This window comes from Phacochoerus africanus, chromosome 2 (assembly GCF_016906955.1).
Source record: "Phacochoerus africanus isolate WHEZ1 chromosome 2, ROS_Pafr_v1, whole genome shotgun sequence".
In the NCBI taxonomy this organism is placed as follows: Eukaryota; Metazoa; Chordata; class Mammalia; order Artiodactyla; family Suidae; genus Phacochoerus; species Phacochoerus africanus.
In genome coordinates this window covers 259,285,553-259,309,618 of record NC_062545.1, presented here as the reverse complement: position 1 = coordinate 259,309,618, position 24,066 = coordinate 259,285,553, and the positions used below count along the sequence as shown (strand labels likewise).

The 24,066-nt window shown below is 42.4% G+C and overlaps 1 protein-coding gene across 3 annotated transcripts in view; it reads left to right on the top strand.

Moving 5' to 3' along the window:
* The window catches only part of ASTN2 (astrotactin 2), a 912,080-nt gene that overhangs the window by 391,590 nt on the left and 496,424 nt on the right, over positions 1-24,066 (top strand). For all 3 annotated transcript variants that reach the window (XM_047768264.1, XM_047768263.1, XM_047768262.1), the window contains one exon: positions 1,646-1,813. In XM_047768264.1, coding sequence (XP_047624220.1) covers positions 1,646-1,813 — 168 coding nt within the window. The remainder of the gene's footprint in view (positions 1-1,645; positions 1,814-24,066) is intronic.

Sequence of the window (24,066 nt, the reverse complement as noted above, 5' to 3'; positions counted from 1 at the left end):
TATACAGACACTCACCACTTATACTCTGAATGGGCTTCTGCTCATTGCTTCCAAATACCATATGGAATATATTTACATGTATATGTGCATGCAGTCTATATATGACTATATCTGTGTGTATGTATGTGTGTGTTAAAGAAGAACCTTTTAGAATATAGATTGCCTATTGGGATAGAACATGTTGGAAGATAATATGAGAAAAACAATGAATTCATATGTATGGACTGGGTCACTTTGCTATACAGCAGAATTTGGCACAACATTGTAAATTGACTGTACTTTAATAAATAAAATAAAGTGAGATAAAATAGAACATAGATTGCAAAGCTAGGGTCTTTTGTTTGGCCACCAAAAGCTTTCAAGAACAAATTTAAACCGTTTCCAAATTGGTTGATTACAATAAAAATCTGAATTTTCAGCCTCTCTAGAAGAAAACCTGAAGTTTTTGCACTCCTTTTACCTTTAGAACCCTTCAACAAGAGCTGGCTAAAATTGAGTCATAGCTGCCCCATTTTGTTAAAACCCGCAGGACCCAGTACACCCCAAACCCCAACTTTCCTTTTTGTGTCCCAACATTAAGGCATTTTTCATTGCATGAGTACTGCTTTTTTTTTTTTTCATTAAAGTATAGTTTATTTACCATGTTTCTTTTTTTTTTTTTCTCTTGGAGGTGCTACACATTTCTTTGAATCCATCTCCTCTCCCCTTCCCCTCATAGACTAAAACAAAACAAAGCACAAGCTAGGCCAGGGGGCCAAAATGCTATTTTCCTTATCCTCAGCCACAGTTTCTCATTGTTGCCATCTGGAAGCCTCCCGTGGGGCATTAGTGACCCCTGTTCCAAGGGGGGGGGTGTCTGGGGGATAGAAACAAAAGCTTTTTTTTCCTTTCAGATTTTATTATTTAATCATTCTTTACCAGGACACATTCGGCCCTGGCTCAGCACTTTATCTGCATTAATTCATTTCATTTTTCACTACAATGAGGTGGGTTCCATTCATATTCTTCTTTACAGATGATGCAGCCAAGGCTCATTGGCTCTGAGTGGCTTACCCAAAATCAATGGCTGGTAAGGATAGATCCAGGATTTGAACCCAAGACTCTCTCAGTCCTAAGGGCTTGATTCTTTTTTGTTGTTGTTGTCTTTTTGCTATTTCTTTGGGCCGCTCCCGTGGCATATGGAGGTTCCCAGGCCAGGGGTCCAATCAGAGCTATAGCCACCAGCCTACGCCAGAGCCAGAGCAACGCAGGATCCGAGCCGCGTCTGCAACCTACACCACAGCTCATGGCAACGCCAGATCGTTAACCCACTGAGCAAGGGCAGGGACCGAACCCACAACCTCATGGTTCCTAGTCGGATTCGTTAACCACTGCGCCACGACGGGAACTCCTAAGGGCCTGATTCTTAAGCACTCGACTAAACTGTCTCTTGTGTCTGTTTGTCTCTCTCCATTGTCTGCTGACACCATGACCGGCATGTTGTAAATGTTCTGTACATGTGTATGGACAAGCAAGAATAGGGGACCTGGGGTGGGGAGAGGGCTTGATCGTACCTGTCTCTGTTCCTGGCTTGCAGCATCAGCAGCAAGACATCTGGACTCTAAAATCGGGGAGAAAGTAGCTGTCTTTCTCTGTTCACTCACAGGGAGCAGCTTTGTGGTGAGTGAAGGGAGCTACCTGGACATCTCCGACTGGCTGAACCCGGCCAAGCTGTCCCTGTATTACCAGATCAACGCCACCTCTCCATGGGTGAGGGACCTCTGCGGACAGAGAACCACAGATGCCTGTGAGCAGCTCTGCGACCCAGAAACCGGTGAGCCATGAGTAGGGCTTGGCAGGGGAGGGACAGAGAGTGTGGGTCGAATGGTGGTCTGCCCTCCTTCTGCCGGGAGCATCATAGCTTCTGGATGATGGCTAAAGGGCTTTCTGTAAAAGTCCATCAATCCCATTGGTAGTTCAAGTATATGTTGCCATTGCCTGACAGGGAAGAAAATTCTTCTGAAACCAGAGCATCTCAAAGTTAGAAAGAACCACAGAAACCATCTAGTCTAGTTTCTGCAAAGCAATGTGCCTGAATGTCACCAGACTTTTCTGAGCTCAGATCCTGTCTACTTTCAACTAGCTGGGTGTTCTTTATCTTTTTTTCATCTTTATAGAAATATAATTGACATGTCACATTGTATAAGTTTAAGGTATATAATGTGATTATTTAATATCCATATATAGTGAAAAATGAATATCAGAATAGGGTTTGTTGACTAGCAGTGGTGAGAGTGGGCATCCCTGTCTTGTTCCAGATTTGAGTGAGAAGGCTTTCAGTTTTTCTCCATTGAGTATTATGTTTGCTGTGGGTTTGTCATAAATGGCTTTGATTATGTTCAGGAATGTTCTCTCTATACCCACTTTGGCGAGAGTCTTGATCGTGAATGGATGTTGGACTTTGTCAAATGCTTTTTCTGTATCTATTGAGATGATCATATGTTTTTTTGACTTTTCTTTTGTTAATGTGGTGCATAATGTTGATTGATTTGCGTATGTTGAACCATCCTTGTGAACCTGGGATGAACCCTAACTGGTCATGGTGTATGATCTTGGAAGTCCTAGCACAGCAATTAGACAAACAAAAGAAATAAAAGGCATCCAAATAGGAAGAGAAGAGATAAAACTGTCACTGTATGCAGATGACATGATACTATACATAGAAAACCCTAAGGACTCCACACAAAAACTACTTGAACTGATTAATAAATTCAGAAAAGTAGCAGGATATAAGATTAACACTCATAAATCAGTCAGATTTCTATATACCAGCAAGGAAATATTATAAAAGGAATACAAAAATACAATACCTTTTAAAATTGCACCTCAAAAAATCAAATACCTCAGAATACACCTGACCAAGGAGGTAAAGGACTTATATGCCGAGAACTATAAAACTTTAATCAAAGAAATTAAAGAAGATGTAAAGAAATGGAAAGATATTCCATGTCCATGGATTGGAAAAATCAATATTGTAAAAATAGCCATACTACCCAAAGCAATCGACAGAGTCAATGCAATCCCTATCAAATTATCCATGACATTTTTCACAGAACTAGAACAAACAATCCAAACATTTATATGGAACCACAAAAGACCCAGAATTGCCAAAGAAATCCTGAGAAACAAAAATCAAGCAGGGGGCATAACTCTCCCAGACTTCAAGCAATATTACAAAGCCATAGTCATCAAAACAGTGTGGTACTGGTATCAAAACAGACAGACAGACCAATGGAACAGAAGAGAGAACTCAGAAATAAACCCTAACATCTATGGTCAATTAATCTTTGACAAGGGAAGAAAGAACATAAAATGGGAAAAAGAAAGTCTATTCAGCAAGCATTGCTTGGAGACCTGGACAGCTGCATGCAAAGCAATGAAATTAGAACACACCCTGGCGCCATGCACAAAAATAAACTCCAAATGGCTGAAAGACTTAAATATAAGACAAGACACTATCAAACTCCTGGGAGAGAACATAGGCAAAACACTCTCTGACATCAACCTCATGAATATTTTCTCAGGTCAGTCTCCCAAAGCAACAGAAATAAGAGCAAAAATAAACCCATGGGACCTAATCAAACTGAAAAGCTTTTGCACAGCAAAGGAAACCAAAAAGAAAACAAAAAGACAACTTACAGAATGGGAGAAAATAGTTTCAAAAGATGCAACGGAAAAGGGCTTAATCTCTAGAATATACAAGCAACTTATACAACTCAACAGCAAAGAAGCCAATCACCCAATGGAAAAATGGGCAAAAGAACTGAATAGACTGTTCTCCAAGGAAGATATACACATGGCCAACAAACACATGAAAAAATGCTCAACGTCACTGATTATAAGAGAAATGCAAATCAAAAGTACCATGAGATACCACCTCACACCAGTCAGAATGGCCATCATTAATAAATCCACAAATAACAAGTGCTGGAGGGGCTGTGGAGAAAAGGGAACCCTCCTACACTGCTGGTGGGAATGTAAACTGGTACAGCCACTATGGAGAACAGTTTGGAGATACTTTAGAAATCTATACATAGAACTTCCATATGACCCTGCAATCCCACTCTTGGGCATCTATCCGGACAAAACCCTACTTAAAAGAGACACGTGCACCCGCATGTTCATTGCAGCACTATTCACAATAGCCAGGACATGGAAACAACCCAAATGTCCACTGACAGATGATTGGATTCGGAAGAAGTGGTATATATACACAATGGACTACTACTCAGCCATAAAAAAGAATGACATAATACCATTTATAGCAACATGCCTGGAACTAGAGACTCTCATACTGAGTGAAATAAGTCAGAAAGAGAAAGACAAATGCCATATGATTTCACTTATTACTGGAATCTAATATACAGCACAAATGAACATTGCCACAGAAAAGAAAATCTTGGACCTGGAGAATAGACTTGTGGCTTCCCGGGGGGAGAGGGAGGGAGTGGGAGGGATTGGGAGCTTGGGGTTATCAGATACAACTTAGAATAGATTTACAAGGAGATCCTGCTGAGTAGCATTGAGAACAATGTCTAGATACTTAGATTGTGACAGAACGAAGGGTGGGAAAAAAATGTATACATGTAAGTGTATCTTGGCCCCCATGCTGTACAATGGAAAAATAAACAAATTAAAAAAAAGAAGAGGGTTTGTTAACGTCTCCATCACCTCGCATACCTAACCCTTTTTTGTGCATGGGGTAGTATCATTTAAAACTCTCTTAGGGAGTTCCCGTCAGGGCTCAGCGGAAATGAATCTGATGAGCTTCTATGAGGATGTAGGTTCAATCCCTGGCCTTGCTCAGTGAGTTAACAATCTGGCATTGCCGTGAGCTGTGGTGTAGGTCACAGACATGGCTTGGATCTGGCATTGCTTTGGCTATTGCGTGGACTGATGGCTACAGCTCCGATTCCATCCCTAGCCTGGGAATCTCCATGTGCTGCAGTGGTGGACCTAAAAAAAAAGACAAAAAAAATCTACTCTCTTAGGAGTTATCAAGCTATAATACAGTATTGTTAGGTGTTCACCATTCTGTACATTAGATCCCCAGAACATTTTCATGTTAAATGGGGAGATATTGGTCATAGGGTACAAACTAGCTGGGCATTCTTTAGCAAGATATTTCCTCTCTCTGAGTACCAGAGAATGAAAATAACATCTAACCCACAAGTCTGTTGTTAGGAATTCAATGAGATAATGTATGAAAAGCTCCTAGTATATTCATTTATTCAGTCATTTGGCCTATCTTTATTGAGTAGCCACTTTTCTAGGCATTGTCCTAATTAAGTTTATATTTTAGGGAGACATTAAATATGTACCACCTAAGAAAGTAGCCACCAGCCGCATGTGGCTATTTAAATTTAAATTCAGCATTTCCTCCGTCACGTGAGCCATGTTTCAAGAGCTCCATGTGACTAGAGGCTACTTCTTGGAAAACTCAGAATATGACCATCATTGCAGAAAGTTCTGTCGACACTGCTGCAATAGACAAATAGGTAAATGTACATACTGTGTCAGGGGATGATAAATGCTGGGGGGGGGGTAGAGCACAAAGCATAAGGGATGCTGAGCTGGAAGTTAAAGTGGAGTTGTTATTACACAGAGGGTGGTCATGGAAGGCTTCTCCGAGGTAGGAATAATTGAGCAGTAAGATGGATCTGGTGGAAGCCATGGTACTATGTGAGGGAAAAGCATTCCGGGCAGATGGAACAGCAAGGGCCAGCACTCAACATTCTGCAGCAGGATATGCCATTGATTCGGCACTAGCAGGAAGACCAGTGTGAGTAGAGGGAAGAAAAAAATTAGGAGGCAAACTTGGAAATCAGAAGGTTGGGAAGGGCAGGATCAGGGGGCAGCTGGGGAAGGTTGCCAAGCCTTATATAGGATGATAAAGACCTTGGATGCTACTCTGAGATTAGAAGTCACTGGAGGATTCTGAGCAAAGGAGCAACATCAGCTGAACCAAGTTGTAGCAGGACCACTCTGGCTGCTGTGCAGCAATTCAACATAGAAGGCATTCAAGGGCACTGTTATCCTAATGTAGGCAAGAATTGGCAGTGGCTTGGACCACAGGGGTTAGGAAGAAGATGGTAACAAATGATCAAATTCTGGATGTATTTAGAGTGTAGATTTGACAGAACTTATTATTGGATGTGGAAGATGAGAAAGAAAGAGGAATCACTGATTCCAAGTCATTTGGTCTGAACAGCAAGATGATTGGACTTCTCACTTGTTGAGTCAGAAGATGCTCAATAGAGGAGTCAGGGCTGAGTTGAAGGGGATCAAGAGTGCTATTTTGAATATAAGTTCAAGATGACTACTAAAAATCAGTTAGAGACAAAAAACAGGCTTTGGAATCCAAAAGTCTTTTTCAAAGAAGAGGTCTTAGCTGGAGATAGACATTCGTGAGTCCACAGCATATAGATAGTATTAACCCATATGACAGTATCTTATTTACAGTTCAATGCTTAGTAAATAGACAATATCTCATTCAGAGTTGCTGTTCAACCATAGTAGTTATTAGGAAATTCCCATTGTGGCTCTGTGGTAATGAGCCTGATGAGTATCCATGAGGATGCAGGTTCTATCCCTGGCCTTACTCAGTGGGTTAAGCATCTGATGTTACTGTGAGCTGCAGTGTAGGTCACAGATGCAGCTTGGATCTGGTGTGGGTGTGGCTGTGGTGTAGGCCAGCATCTGTAGCTCTGATTTGACCCCTAGCCTGGATCTTCCATATGTTGCAGGTGTGGCCCTAAAACACAGAAAAAAAATTAGTATTTATTAATGTCCACGAACAGAGAGATAGGAGTTAGAGGAGGAGAGACTTGCCAAAATCACCAAGCAAGTTAGAAATGAAACTAGTAAAACTCCAGTTCTTGCTCCTTGTCCTGTGCTCTTCCCTCCAATGTATACCAGTATATTTTCTCTGAAACTCCACCCCTTTCTCCATTAACTAGATTCTGGCCATCTTGCCTGGAAAACTCACCGTACTGATGCCGTGGGGAAGCCTCCATAGAGCTGAGGGGTCTTGGTGGCCCAAGCCAAGAGTATGCTTTCTCTACCCAAGTTCTTCCACTTCTCTGTGGGGCAGCAGTTTGGGAGTAAGGAGAGGGATTCTCTAGGCTAACCCTTGTGTCTCTGCAGAGTCAGACAAGGATTTGGCCATTCTAACCATCATTCCCTCCTTATCCTTTAGTTGGGAATCTGTTCAGACACATTTTTGCAGCCTTTACATAGGCTTACTTGGGAAGCTATTTAGAAAATATAATGCAGCTCTAGTGTATCATTGGACCAGACAGCTGACTCTTCTTTCTCTTAATTAAAATGTTTAGACTTTAAGGCACTGTCACCCTAAATAGTATCCCTTTCCCCCCCAACACACACACACACAGGTACACGCACGCACGCATGCACGCACACACACATACTTGCAACAGCCAGAAAAGCCCTTGTGGAATTATGTGCCTCAGGACTGGTCCTGTAAATTTTCCTTTTTCTTTTTTCTTTCCTTAAAAAAATAGGCAGGGTTATTGGTGGGAAGGAAGAGAAGAGATCCCCTTTCCTTCCTCTATGAAGCCCCAGCTAGGCAGAACAGTGAGTGCCTGAGGGTCTGACCTGCTGCTTTCCTAGCTGATCTGTCTTCAGGTGTAGGTTCGTGGTTTCTGAGGATCATTTTCATTAGCTGCAGGCTTGAGGGCATAATTCCAAAGAGCTGCTCATTCAAGGAACAAGCGTGTGTTAGACAGTTGGAAAATGATCAGCTTTCCCACCAGTAAGTATTCCCTAGAGTTAAACACACACACACACACACACACACACACACACACACAGCCCCTTAGAACTGAAAATGTCACTAGAATGCACTGAGTTTACCTTCTCAGCTTTATCACTGATGATATCAAAGCCCAAAGAAGAAAGATGAGAAAGGAACAAAGTCATACAGCCAGCAGGTGGTGGAGCCAGGATTCAAACTCAGGATCCTGTGCTCCTAACCAGTGCTTCTCAAGCCCACAGTAGTCTAGAGTGAGGCCGAAGTTCTGCATCTCTAAAAGGCTGCCAGCTACTGCTGATGCTTCTGACTCCAGGACTAACCTTTAAAACACCCTTCCTCCCAAATAGTCTTCTCTTGTTCTAAACAGACAGTGAGAGGTCCAGCCGCCATATCTGTTCAGTCATTTATCTTGACAAATCATGCTCACTTTTATCACTTCATCCTCCTCCTCACTCTGCCACATACCATGGGCTCTAGGTACACTGATATCTCAGTGCACTGAAGGCACATACCTTCTCAAGCTTGTATCCCTTTCGCAAGCTGTTTCCTCCCCCTTGAAATGACTTTCTCTTCCTTTTACTGGGAGACCAGGGGCTCCTTTTTATTTCCATTTCATGCAGTCCGAACCTCCTTCCCCCACCAGAGGCATTCCTGACTCACCAACCGCCTATCCCTGACCAGGTTAAGGGAGCCGCCTTTCTGTTCTCATAGCCTCCATGCCTCCCTATGGTATGGTCCTTTTCCCCGTGCAGAGTTATCCTTCTTTCCTTGTCTGGATCTATCACCAGACTCTAAGCTTTATTAGAGGCTAGGAAGGAGGATTCAAAGCATGTGGCTTGCTTATCTGGGTATCTTTAATTTTTTATGGCTGCACCTGCGGCACTTAGAACTTCCCAGGCCAAGAGTTGAATCTGAGTTGCAGCTGTGACCTACACTGCAGCTGTGGCAACATCCGATCCTTTTTCCTGGATCTGTACCCACAATACAGCACCAGGGATTGAACCTGCCACCCCCACAACCACTTGAGCCACTGCAGTCGAATTCTTAACCCACTGAACCCAGCAGGAATGCCTGTGTATCTTTAAAATTTTGCATCATGCTGACATATTATTAGTTCACAGAAAATAAAGAAAAAGAGGGAGGAAGGGAAGGAGGGAGGAGGAAAGGGGGAAAGGAAGGAAATTTCCATCCTTATGCTCCTTGAAAACATTTTATTCACCAACTTTCAGTTCCTTCTTCCATATCCACTTACATATAAACTCTGATGAAATATTTTCCAGCTCTAGAGAAACCGGGTCACCAAGAGCTGTCCAGTAGCCACACCACCTAGAGCACTCTGATCTCACCCTCCTATTCAGCCACACCCCCAAGAATTCTCCTCTTCACATTCTCTTCTCTGCTCACACAGTAGCCCCCAAACACCTCATGCAAAGTCTTACCTTCTGACTAGTATTTAGCCTCCTCCCCCTCTCTGAAATTACTTTCATCCTTTAATTATTTACTTTCCAAAAAATCCTATTTATCAAATACCTCTTATTTCCTCTTGGTAGAATGGATGCCTTCTACAGTATCACCAGAGTTCTCTGTTGACTAAAATTTTGATTAATATGAGTTATTGTTTGGAAACGTCTCTACCCTTCTAAAATCTGAGCTCCTGGAGTTCCCGTCATGGCGCAGTGGTTAACGAATCCGACTAGGAACCATGAGGTTGCGGGTTCGGTCCCTGCCAGTGGGTTGACTATCCGGCGTTTCCATGAGCTGTGGTGTAGGTTGCAGACGCGGCTCAGATCCAGCATTGCTGTGGCTCTGGCGTAGGCTGGTGGCTGCAGCTCCGATTCGACCCCTAGCCTGGGAACCTCCATATGCCGCGGGAGCAGCCTAAGAAATAGCAAAAAGACAAAAAAAAAAATCTGAGCTCCTTAAAGCTGTATCTCATTTAGCCCCATATTCTTCCCACCAGCAAAGCATCTTGCTCCTGCAAGTCACTCAAGACATAAATGGATGGGACCATCTACAGATAAGGAGTAGAAATAGGAACGTAAGTTCCTTGAATATATTTTCATGGGGTTTGACTCAAACCCACTATGTTAAATTTATTTCAGTTTGTTAAATTCATTCAAGCAAGATTTTCTTAATTCCACAATTCATAAGTCTTGTGGGTTAAGTGCTAGGGGGAATCACAGACAAATTGGACAATATCCTTGCCTTCATGGATTTCACATTTTCACAGGGATAAAAATAATGTGCTCCTCTCTAGCTATTATAAAAGGCACAATATGGAATAAATCAAGAACAGGCCTTAATGGAGTACCTCGTGCCTGTAGAAAAGGGAAAAATGTATTCCAGATAGGGATTTCAAGAGATCCATCACGGAGAAGATGACCTTTTAGCTGAGCCTTGTCGAATCAAGAGGGAGTATGGATGAAAGGTGCTTTAGCAGAGGAATCTTGATGATGGAGGAAAAAAGGATGAAAGGTGCTTTAGCAGAGGAATCTTGATGATGGAGGAAAAAAGGATGTTCTAGAATAATTCCCAGAACCAGAGAGCAGCATAGTTGGGCTGGCAGCTGGAGAATGTGCTATACATGAGGTGGAAGAAGAAACTCAGAGAGTGGAATGAAATGAGGTTGGAAAGGCAGGGTGATGAGAACTCACAGAAAGATGAGGACCTGAAGATTCTGAGAACCACCAGGCATTTTAGTAAGACTGTGTTGGCCACTAAAAAAAGGGAAACTGCCCTCTTTGTATCCAGTTATTGTAGGGAACGTCGAAGTGCCCCAGAGAACATCTGGGCATTCCCTCCTTTGCCTTCCACCAGGAATTAGAATTTGGGGGAAGTCATTTTGAATGACTGCCATGACTTTCCATGACTAAACCCCCCAACCTTGTTCACATTCAGGTCTTAGATTTGTCAAACGTAGCTTAGCGTCCCTTAAATGAGTACCTCCTTCTGTGGGTGGGTCTGTAGGGCTGCACTAAGACATGGATCCAAAGCACTGCTCATTAAGCCTTAGTGCGTTATTGGGTGTGTCAGTAAGAAAGATTATTCCTCCCAGCTGACCAAGAAGAAGGATGAACGTGAGGAGATGGTGCTGATGGAGACTATGTAGTTACTGTGATATGTGGATGAACCTGGTCCAGCTTTCCTGGCTCAATGCCATAGCCCAGCTCAGGTATGGTTTTCTAGGAAGTTCAACGATTAGGACCACCTACGGGGCTGATTCTCTAAATTAGTAATTTAAATTGGATCCAGCGTGTGCTGGTGCTGGCTTGTATGGAATTAATCTGAGTTTGCATTTAAGTGTAAAGGGAGGAAGAAACTGAAAATTGGTGAATAAAATGGTTTCAAGGAACATGAGAAGGGAGATTTCCTTCCTTTCTCCCTTCCTCCTTCCCTCCCTCCCTTCGTTCCGTTTTTCATCATTTTTGTTAATTCATGCGAGTTGATTGTTATCATTTCATCCCAACATTTTTTTTGTTATGTCATGCAGGCAGCTTGGAAGTTGGCTATGAGGACAGTATTTATACCAACAATATTGGTAGAGGTTACAAATCATGGCTTACTTTTCTTTGGAAAGTCAATCATTAACCATTTACCATCATACGGTTGATGGGATGCTAAGAAACCAAGCAAGGACCAAGGCAAAGAAGGGTCCCAGTGAAGGCTCATAAAATACACGAAAACTTTGCCAAAGGGTAGCATGATGCTCCTTTCTGGAATAAACTACCAGTCCTCCTCAGCTCTCTGAAGACAGAAAGTGAACATTCAAGGACTGCTTGCTATGGTTCATCGCGTGCAGCCCCACACAGTTCAAGTGACCAGGCTTTGACGCTTAACCATGGGAAGGTGAAATGAATAAAGGGGATCAATTGTATGATGACAGGTGGAAAGTAAATGTTTTGGTGGTGAGCACACTGTAGTGTATACAGAAAGAGAAATATAATGCACACATGAAACATATAATGTCATAAATCCCTGTTACTTCAACAAAAATAATTTTTAAAAAACTCTCATCATGGATGAAACTTAGTATGCAACAGCTCTATTAAATTTCTGTACTTGGATGGTATCATGCTAAATTTCTGTATACCAAATCTTTGACACTATGGTCCCAAACCACATGAGGCAGGTAATAGCAGAACACTTAACTCATTTAGTCACTAATTCATTCACGTATTCATTTATTCATTCAAGCATTTAGGGAACCAGAGTAGAATTGGAATATCTTTTGGAGTCTGACAGAATGAGGTTCAAATCCTTGCTTCTCTGTTTACTGATTTTGGCAGGTCATTTAACATACCCCAGCCTCCTTTTTACATATATAAAATGAGGCATATAATTGCTATTTTGTGTAGTTGTGAGAATAAGATGAAAAATCACATTTAATATGCACTTAGCACAGTACCTAATTTATGGTGGGCGCTCGAAAATGTAGTGTCTACTGCTGTTTTCATAATCAGTTATCCACTCACTAGTGTCTTCATTGATTTAATAAGTATCTCAATTAACTTAATAACTATTTTATGAAACACCTTTAGTTTAGCAATGTACAACTGTGTTAGCTTATGTGAGAAGAAAATAAGATATAGGCCCTTCCACCTAAAAGAGAAATGTAACAATGACCTGCTCATTTCTATCTGCTGGCTTTTCATTTAGTCCTTGTGTGACTTTTAAACATGTGCAATGGAAAAAGTCAAAGGCTCTCACTTCTAGTGCCAGCCTTGCCACAGAAGTGCCATTTGACCTTCGGTATGTCGTGTACTGTGAACTTCATAGTCCTCCTCTTCAACAAAAAGATTCGTGGAGACATAATTTTAATGCAAGAAAGGTCCCTAGCGATCATCTAGTCTGATCTATTGAGGGTCACGGAGGCTAAGCAAGCTGCCCAGTGTCACTCAGTAAATTAGTGGCAAGATGCGAATTAAAGCCCTGAATAATTCCGAAGATATTTCCTGGCTCAAAATTCATGTTTCTATGACCTTTTAAGCACTAATAACCTAGAATGTAAGTATGATTGAAACAATTTGTAAATGGCATTTAAGGCAGATTGAATTTTCTTTTCAAATTGATACGGATGTCAGTCATGCTCACCATCACATGCAGTTTATTTTCATGTCTTCAGCAGCTGCTTTTCATCTGCAATTGGATATGAGATGAGACTCTATGTGTATGGTTATGTCCTATGTATGTCTTATAGTGTCCTAAATGCTTCCAGCGTTTATAAATCACTCCTGTTATTTCCTGATCCCAGAATTATTAACATTTAAAGAGACACAAGGACTTCATGAAGTTGTAAAGACCAAGAATTCATAGGGAAGAAGAATGTCCCTGCCTTGAAGGGGATTGTGACGGGGTGGGGGTGGGGCAGGGTTCTAGGTCATATAGTAGACATGTAGGATTTAAGTTGGGCGATGCATGGGTGAGAGGATCAGTTAAATAAGTTGAGATCTATCCAAAGAGCACTGATACTCTGGCAGACCAGAGAAGAGAAATTTGTATATGAGAACATAAACTTTATAAAGACTTGGACTTGGCTCATCTTTTTAATTTACTTATATCAACAACAAAGACTGGAGTTCCCCTGTGGCTCAGCAGTAACAAATCTGACTAGTATCCATGAAGATGCAGGTTCGATCCCTGGCCTCGCTCAGTGAGTTAAAGATCCGGCATTGTCATGAGCTTTGGTGTAGCTTGCAGACATGGCTTGGATCTGGTGTGGCTGTGGCTGTGGTGTAGGCTGGCAGCAATAGCTCCGATTCAACCCCTAGCCTGGGAACTGCCATATGCTGCCTGTGTGGCCTTAAAAAGCAAAAAACAAAAAACAAAAAAACAAAAAAAACAGCAAAGACTGAAACAGTTCCTGCATCAATACTTCTTTTTTTGAATGAATGAATAGGAAGCAAGTTTCAGTTGCAAAAGATCAAGGCTTGGTCTGTGGTTGGGCCTAGGGTTCTGGTGTCAACACCATGAATAGCTCTCAGGGTACTGACAATGACATTTCGGCTCAGTGTGTTCTTGCTAAAGATTTTTTTATCTGGGACAATTAATCTGTTCTGAATGTCACCTTCTCCCTTGAGCTGGGTATCACTAGACTTCCTTGAACTCAAAATAAGCTCTGTCCCTTATCTGTTTAGGATCAGTGCCCAACTCTGTTGTTATTCCAATAGACCTCAACTGGGAAATCAACCCTCCATGAAGTGAGTCACTCTGATCCTCAGAATCCGTCAGGCTCTCCATCTCACCAGTCCTTGATCCTGAACTTTAATAGAACCTGAATTAAGCAAAACTTACCTAAACTGACTGTAAATTAATAAACCCAATGCCTTAGTAGTCACACATACAAGATAAGGAATCCAACTTGCTAACACCATTTCCAACAAAAGATATTCAAACAAAAACAAACCAAGTTTTTTCAGCATTAGTTCCATGCAACGTATGTTAATCATAAGAGTTGACTTATCACATCAGATTTATCTTTTTGATATATTCATTATCGATCTGTATATAGCAAATGAGGGGCTTAGACAGTGGCCAGACATAGATTACAGTTAAGGGAAGTATGGTGGAGTTTGGGTGACATGTCCAGAGGTACATAAATATTGGAGTAAATGGAACAGAGTCTACTATTAGATATGCATTTACTGTGTACCGAATACCATGCTGAGACTTAGTAACTCTCCCGGCCTTCGTGACCACACTTCTAGGTAGTTATTATTGCTTCCATTTTTTATAGCAGAAGCTGTGTCTGAAAGGAGTTGATTGACATCCACAAGGTCATGTATTTACTAAGTATCACTGCTGGGATCTGGACCCAGACTGTATAAGGAGCTGCTGTTCTGAGGAGTGAGTGTGTGATAAAGCTGCCTTAGCACTGAGAAGAGAGAGGCATTCTGGCATTTTCTCTCTGATAGGTATTTGCAGAGAATTCTCAGAGGCAAGCATGCATCCTTTGCACAAAGAATACACAGACAGAATAAGTTGACTTGAAAAAAAGAAAAAGAAAAGGGGCTGATTGGATTGGAGACAAGGGAAACATGCAGAACAGGGAGATGGAACAGGGACGGCGTGGACGAGTTGTAGGGCAAGCATTTCTTCTCTCTGTTTGGGAGTCTGGCTGTATTTGGTTTCAACATGTTGTAAAATGTTATGTTGTGGAAGAGGATGGAGGTCCTTGGAAAAGGACCATCGGTGTCAAAGATGAGGTCATAAAATTTCAGACAGCCTGCAATGGCAAGAGATGGGACTCAATGTTCAAGTGTCGGGAGAGACGGGAAGATTGGAATGAGCTGCAGAAGAGACGTTGAAAGCAGTCTCTTTGGGAACGTGCCAGTCCCACTGAAAATCCAAGGCAACCTTTACTTCTGAACTTGAAAAAAAGAGGTGGTGAGAACCTCATCTTTTAAAGCTGCAGAGAGAAAGGCAATCTGAGATATGCCTCTGATGATGATCTCTAGGAGGATTGTACCAACAAGGAGGAGGGCTCTCAGACCTTCTAAAACTAGATTTTATCATTAAAATATAATCTATTGGTACTTAGAGTCTATCTTTAATTTTATTCAACACATGTATTACAAAAATATATATTTGGACCTTCGAAAATGATCTCTCTCCTGCTATTTCTTTTGTCTGTTGGTTGGTTAGTTTGTTTTCTAACTGTGCCCACAGCTTGTGGAAGTTTCTGGGCCAGGGATGGAACCGGTGCCACAGCAATGGCTCAAGCTACTGCAGTGACATTGCCTGATCTTTAACCTGCTGAACCAAAGGGAACTCCTGTCCCAGTGTTTAAAGAACAAATCAGGAATATTCTAAATCTATTTGAATTTTATATTTGAATATATTGTAATATGACCAATGGATTATCAATGAACAAAAGTATGGGGAAGGAATATTATGGCAAACATATAGCTTGGAGTTGGAAGGGTTGTTAAGATACTAAAGCCATGTTATGAGATGTCCACACTTGTTAGTGGTGAGTCATTTCTAATAGTCAATATGATAGGTCTTTGCAACTGTGTTCACTCTGCAGGTGACGGTCTGCTCTCTGCCCACCCACTCTTCTTCTTCTTCTTTTTTTTTTTTTTTTGTCATTCTGTATTTTTAGGGCCACACCTGAGGCATATGGAGGTTCCCAGGCTCCATATGCTGTAGCCACTGGCCCACGCCACAGCCGCAACAACTCGTGGTCCGAGCTGCATCTTCGACCTACACCACAGCTCATGGCAACGCTGGATCCTTAACCCACTGAGCGAGGCCAGGGATCGAACCTGCAACTTCACAGTTCCTAGTCAGATTCATTTTCGCTGCACCACAATGGGAATTCCCACCCCCTCTTCTTATTTAGCCCCTTTCTTCACTCCTCCTTGTCCTTCTTGTTTCATTTTAAATGTCACTTCCTCATGGAGGTTTTTGTTGACCTTCTAGACTCAGTTATTCTCCTTGTTTTAAGTTCCATTAGTGTACTTTTTTTCTTTATAATAAATGCAAAATAATAACACACATTATGTAGGACAAACTATGTATCAGCATGCTTCTAAGCATGTCACAGGTATTACTTCATTTAATCCTCTCAATACCCCTATGAGCTAGATAGAGTCATATTTTAACTAAACCAAGACACAATCCCATAGATATACCATTATTGTTTGCACCATCAAGAAAAAGTGCCAGGAGTTCCTGTCATGGCTCAGAGTTAACAAATCTGACTAGTACCCATGAGGAATCAAGTTCAGTCCCTGGCCTTGATCAGTGGGTTGGGGATCCGGCATTGCCATGAGCGTGGTGTAGGTCACGGACATGTCTCAGGTCTGGCGTTGCTGTGGCTGTGGCATGGGGTGGCAGCTGCAGCTCCGATTTGACCCCTAGCTTGGGAACTTCCATATGCCATGGGTGTGGCCCTAGAAAGACCAAAAAGAAAAAAGAAAAAAAAAAAAGAAAGAGAGAGAGAGAAAGTGCTGCACTAATAACCATAAGCTACTACTAATTATAAGTCCTTATTCCAAGGATACGAGGGTATAGAAAGCTGTGTGTCTTAGAATTAGTGAAATGCCCTATTAATATCACCATTTTGCAGATGAGGAAACTAAATCACCTAAATGAGTGGATTTTCTCAAAGTCACACATCTAGGACTAACTTGGAATTCTAAAAGTCCGACGTTGGAGTTTGCCCTCTCAACAGCTAGCCTGTGCTATCAATACCGAATTACAACTTATAGTTATGTATTTATTCATGTGATTCTGTGTTCAGTTCCTAGTTATCTAAGAGACTGTATGCCCTATAAAAGCATTCAATTCCTAGTTATCTGTATGCCCTATAAAAGTGAGGATTGGTGTCTATATTATTCCCTAATATATCTCCAAATGCAGCCCATTGTCTGCACACTGATGTTTAATAATGAATGAGGAAATGAAAGAAGAAACATAGGATTTGGAGATAAATTTCACTGGCTTCTCCCAGACCTGCAATTTTTACTCAAGGTGTGACCTTTAACAGACCCCTTTGTTCTCTAGGGCTCAGTTTCTCTATGCAATGCAAGAGGAGCTTACATTAGATTTTCTCTAAGTGCTCTCCAGCTCTAAAATTCTGTGTACAGAAAATCTGCCCTGAAAGCCAATGCCATGTCCAACCCCTGCTCTGGGGGACATAGAAAGAGGATCGCTCATGCTTCCTGATCGCTTGAAGGAATATACACCAGGAAACTGGGACTACCACACATTTCAATCTTTAATAAACATCTAGTAATAGTCAAGAATTTGAGGTCTGGTTTCCAGTGGACGGGGATTCAAATTCCAGTCTTTTCATTTTGGACCTGCAAAATGAAACTTTTGATGTGTTGCTGGCCCTTTCTTATCCTCTCTTTTTCTCAATGGGAAGTGGTGGTAATAGTAGCAGCATAACCATCCTTAAAGGATGATTATGTGCATTGAACTAGATAAAGGATATAAAGCATTTAGTGCCATGCCAGGTACATAACACTTAACAAATTTTAGCTATTATTATAGCTGTATGCAAAACATGGGTTGAATAGAGTATTATAGGACTGTTAAAAAAAAAAAAGGCAGTGACGATGAGCTTGAGCAGTCAGGGAAGGCTTCTTGGAGGGGGAGAGAGCAGATGTGGATCATGAAGCAAAAGGATGATTGTGGTAAACCTACACTGTCCAATATGGCAACAAATAGCCATATGTGGCTGTTTAAATTAAAGTGTGGCTTGGGGTTATCAGATACAACTTGGAATGGATTTACAAGGAGATCCTGCTGAGTAGCATCGAGAACTGTGTCTAAATACTTATGTTGCAACAGAACAAAGGGTGGGGGAAAAATGTATACATGTAAGAGTAACTTGGTCCCCATGCTGTACAGCCGAAAAAAAAAAAAATTAAAATAAAATATTTTCCAAAAAAAAAAAATTAAAGTGTGACTTAATTCACAGTCCACACATTTTAAGTATTCAGTAGCCACATGTGGTTAGTAGCCAGTGTAATTTTTTTTTTTGGCTGTGCTCACAACATGCAGAAGTCTCCAGGCCAGAGATCAAACCCATAACACAGTAGCAACCTGAGCCACTGCAGCAACAATGCCAGGTCCTTAACCCACAGTGCCACAGGCGAATTCCTAGTGGCTGCTGTATTGAAAAGCATTTCTGCTATTGCAGCAAGTTCAATTACATAGCTGTGATAGAGAGTGAAGAGTGAAATTACATTACATAGATAATTTATTTCCCTTAAAAAAAAATTATGAATGACAGCACTGTGCTAAGTACTATGCTCTGAACTGAGATTTAGCAGTGAATAAAACCAAACCCACTGCCTGGCCTGATAGAGCTTGGTCTAATACAGAAATCAGCAAACTACAGCCCACCAGCCAACTGCTGTTTTTCATAAAGTTTTATTGTAACACAGCCATGTTCACAGAGTTCAGTAGTCATGACTCTGGCTGGCAAACCTAACATATTTACCATCTGGCCTTTTAAAGGAGAAAAAAAAATTGTCAATCCTTGGTCTAGTGGACTGATTTAAGGCTTTGGCCTCTGAGTTAAAGAACTGGGTTTGGTATTTATTCTTTCATTCATGTATTTTTTCATTTAACATTCAACTGGTATTTATCAAGCCCCTAATTTAAGCAGGATGTCAGGCTGTGACAGAATGAAAGGAACAGATAAAAATCACTGCCATCATGGAGCTGACATTCTGGTAGGGACAGGGGACAGACAGGTGATTGGAATATATGTAGTAATAAATAAATTGTATCCTATGTTAGAAGATGACATATGATTAAAAAAAAAGACTGCAGGAAAGGGGGCTGTGATTGCAGAGGAGAGGGATGGCTGCACATTTCAGTAGCCTTTTCAAGGCAGGTGTGAATGGGGAGGTGAGGAGAAGCGTGCCTTGTGGCTATCTGGGCAGAGTGGAGGATGCAGCCGGTACAAAGGCCCTGGATGTGGGGTGGAGCATGACCCATATGTTTGAGAAATTATGGGGAAGAATGGACTGGGCTTCCCTGGATACTAGGAGGATTTTAGGAGATGGGGTCAGAGAGGAACCAGAGGGCCTGAGGCCATGTAGAACTTTTTGAAGAACATTCATTTTTATCCTGAATGCAAGGGGAAGCCACTGAATATTCTTAGAAGGTCATTGGCATCTAATTTATATTTAAGAGGATCACTCTGACCAATGTATTGAGACAAATCTATAGGGACAGAGGCAAGAGTGGTAGCAGGGGAGGTGCTTGGAAGACTAATCCAGACCAGAGATGATGGTGGCTTGGGCCAGGGAGGTAGCCATTGAGGTTGGAAAGAAGTGGTCCATCGAGATAATGCATTTCAATCATCGCAGTTATCTAGTGAGCGCCAATGACATGCCAGGCACTGTGCCCACTACTAGGCATCATGAGCAAAACAAGCTGCCATCTCTGTCCTTTGGAGTTTTCTGTCTAATGAATGGGTTTCAGGCTTTGACATCGGAGATGAAGAATCCAGTTGTCATGTCCCTCACATGTGTCTGAGCTCCAGTACCAGTTTTCATGCTCTCTCTAAAGAGAGGACCTGGGAGAGGATGACACTGTCTTAGTTTGCTTGGGCTGTCATGACGAAGCATCCTGGACTAGGTGACTTGAACAGTAGAAACTTCTTTTTCACACCTGTAGAGGCTGGGAGGTCCAACATCAAGATGCTCTCAGTGGGTTCCTGGTGAGGGTCCTCTTCCTGGATTGCAGATGACCTTGTCACTAAGTCCTCATCAGGCCTCTCCTCAGACTGTACATGCAGAGAGAAAGCAAGCTCTCTCTTTCCTCTGCTTCTTATGAGACTGTTAAGCTCATCACAAGGGCCCCAGTCAGGACCTCATCTGACCCTAATACCTCCCAAAGGCCCCATCTCCAAACACCATACCATCATATTGGAGATTGGGTGCCAACAGGAATTTTTTTTTGGGGGGGGGGGCACAAACATTCAGTCTTTTATAGACACCAGTGACCTAGGGTAAGAGAAGAGGGAAAACAGACATACATGTGATGCCAATGTAGGGCGGGAACAAGCTTTCCTGGACTCTGTGCAAAAAAGGGCTGGGACTAAAAGTGGATGAGTAAGGAGGCTCAGCACAGGATCCCAGGTGTCATTCTCAGGTGACAGCCCTGTGCTTGCACTTGCCCCCTTAACCTTGAGGAGGGAAAGTATTAATTTAAGACAGTGGCCTCTCCAACCTTTCTCCTGAGAAGGCTTGAGGACTCTCCTGCAAGGGCAAGTTTGGAAGTGGGAGTCAGAGAACAAATAGGGGCAGAGCTGGGTGGAAGCCTGCCATGAGAATCTGGTCCAACCCTTCATGTAGCCGATGAGGGTCAGTCCTTATCCTCATGCAGGGTGGGTCAGCACCTTGCCCAAGTCAAGTTCATGGTGGAGAGGCGGTCTCCCAACTACAGTGCTGATGCTTGATTTCCCACCTTTTGGGAACATTTAAAGCAGTCAGAATATCTTATCCTTGAGATGTAGGGCTCTGGCTGTAATCTGATCCAATGTCTTCAGGAATCTCTTAGCATATGTAAAGATGGTATTGACGCTTGGTTGTGCTTTTCCAGACTTGTCTCGCATGCTTATGATTAGATCCACTCAGTCACTCAAGGAAGCATTTCATTGCTGGACATCTAGAGGGTGACAAGTTCCCCGTAAGCACCATTCATGTCTTTCTTTCACCAACATCGACTGAGCCCCAAGACTACATCAATCCCAGGCAGGGAAATGGGCCAGAACCTGCCATTACCCTCTATTGGCTCATAATCAAGCCACCCTCATAGTGGGCTCTGTTTTGATTTTGGAGAACAAAATGATGAGAGTCAAGGCTTTGAAGTCAGACTCATCTGGGTTAACATCTTGGCTCTGCCTCTCACTCCAGTATTGGTATGGTTTTAAGCAAATTGCTTAATTTTCCCCAAGCCTTAATTTCCTGCTCTTTTCATCAGAGGAAAAAGGTGTTCACCTTCGCTAGGTTATTGTGATGATTATAATCAGTATAAAGTACCTGCTGCATTATATAGCAAATACACACGTTCAACAAATGGGAATTATTGAATCAGGGGCAAAAAGAACCCCTAGTGTTGGCAATGCTTAACCACAAAAGACTTAATCATGATGGAATGGAAGGTGTGATCAGATATTTTAGAGCAGAAGGGGCCTCCATGGAACCATTTAAAATACTGCGCTTAGCAATGGACTAGCCTTTTCTGGTTAGTGGATGCCATCTGTAGGGAGCCAGCCTACTGAACCATACTGTCCTTCTCTCTCTTGACAGAAGGCAGCTTTCATTTCAATGTAGATGATTAAAGATCTGTGAATAGGAAGGGTGTGTGTGGGGGGGGATGCGGTGTATCTGCCCCAGCCTTTTGGCTACAATGTTAAATGGTCTTTTCATTAAAACTTCACTGGATGGGCATCTCCCAAGCCGCAGGGAGTGAAGGAGGTGTTTGCATTTTATGCTGAGCACACCAAGACTGTCCATCAGGACAGGACATCCAGAAATTCCAGCTGCTCTTGTCATGTCAAGCAAGGTCAGGTGCCTCGCCCTGTGCACTGAGTGGACTGCTACGATTTTTCAAATAGTCAAAAATGGACATAACAGTGAAGCCTGACTCCCTAGTGAAGCCTGGGGCAAGCCAATCGGACTCAATGTTGCTTAATTTTAATCTCTATCACATACCAGTAAATGCAGCATAAAAATGTTTTATAGGAGGATGTATGTCTTAGAGGAGTGGGAGCTGGTCCTGTCCTGCAACTAAATCCTTGCCAGAAAGTGGGGCTGCCTGGGGTCCTGTCCTGCAACTAAATCCTTGCCACAAAGTGGGGGCTTCCTGGGGTGGCAGAGAGGGGGCAGAGGCTGCCGTGTGTGGGGGGCGGGGAAGGGGCAAAGAGAAAGAGATGGACCTGTAGGGAAGAGGGAATGGGAGAAAGAGGCAGGAAAGGCAGGCACTTGGAATTAGCAAGACATGAATGTTTTTGTTCCAGGCACCTTTCCATACTGTCTCTTATGTAATCTTCACTTTGCATTAACCCTTGAAGTGAAAAGTCTAATTTTTTATGTCTGATTTGTGGAAGGAGAAATGAAGGTGGGTCTGGGGGTTTAACTTTTGCCTCTGACTCAAACTCACATTCTTTTCACGGTAGAGTCATGCAAAGGAATCAAGGCTGACAGACAGACAGACAGTGAGGACTATGGAGAGAGCACAGAGGGAAAGCAAGGACAGGGAAGCAGAGACAAAAGAGACACTGAGTCAGCGACAGAAAGACAAAGATTGGGAAACAAAGAGAAACAGATGTGGGTAGAGAGTGAACCATATCCGTGGTCTGTTTCTATTTTTTAGCTAGGACCATTTGGGCCATATTTTAGATTCCACATATATGTGCTATTATATGGTATTTGTCTTTCTATTTCTGACTTACTTCACTTAGTATGAGCATCTCTAGTTGCATCCATGTTGCTGCAAATGGCATTATTTTTCCTTTTTATGGCTGAGTACTAGTCCATTGTGTATATATGTACAAGGGAACTATATCAAATCTCTTGGGGTAGAAGATGATAAATTCTGGTATGAGAAAAAGAATATATACATATGTGTGTGTATATACACACACACATATACATATATGACTGGGTTGCTATGCTGTATAGCAGAAATTGACACAACACTGTAACTCAACCGTACTCTTTCTTTTTTTTCTTTTTTTAACTTTGTCCCTTTTAGGGCAGCACCCACAGTGTATGGAGGTTCCCAGGCTAGGGGTCTAATTGGAGCTGTAGCCACCGGCCTATGCCACAGCCACAGCAACTCCAGATCTGAGCCATGTCTGCGACCCACGCCACAGCTCACTGCAACACCGGATCCTTAACCCACTGAGTGAGGCCAGGGATCGAACCCTCGACCTCATGGTTCCTAGTTGGATTTGTTTCCACCACCACGATGGGAACTTTTTTTTTTTTTTTGTCCTAACCGTACTCTTAAAAAAAAGCGGGGGGAGTGAACCATAGACCAGAAGAGAGACAAGGAGGAGAAGAGGGTGCAAGAACATGAATGTGAATTGAATCAGGAATGAAGGAGACAGAGTGAAGTTAGCTGGGTTTGGCTGAAGGTACACATTAAATACAATCATATGATATTTCACATGGAAATGACATTTCCAGTTTCCCCAGAAGCTAGCTGTGACCCAGATCACCTGCCTGTAGCTGAGGCTGTGTTCACTCTGAGGAAGGAAACCCTCTGAAGCAGAGTGCAGATGCCCCATGCTATCCAGTGGTTCTCTCCATCTCTTACTCGGGAAGGCAAAGGTCCATGCCTGCGGGTGTCTGGACCCCCTTGCTGTCTGGCCTGGGCAGAATGGACAGAGGGCGCATGCGGCCCAGGGTACTCAGTGTGCATCTGTAAAGTCATCACTCCTTCTGCTTTAATTCTATAAATCCAACTTGATTTTTAACTCACAAAGATAGCTGATGCTTGGGGAAAAAAAAACATCAATGCATCTCTTTGGTGGAGTGAAGAACTCTTTTGCAAAATGAATAATTACCCTCTGCTTAATTTATTTGGTATATTTCACTTTGCTGTCTCAGATTTTGTGCAGGCCGGGAAACAGCTGCATTATTAATCATCGTGTGTTCTGAATGGGATGAGTCTGTATTTTATCCTCACGGCTTCCTTGTTAATGGGAGAGGACAGGGCTTATGTTCCTTATCTTCTAGGAGAAAAGGATGAGGCTCAGAGAGATGAAGGGGCTTGAG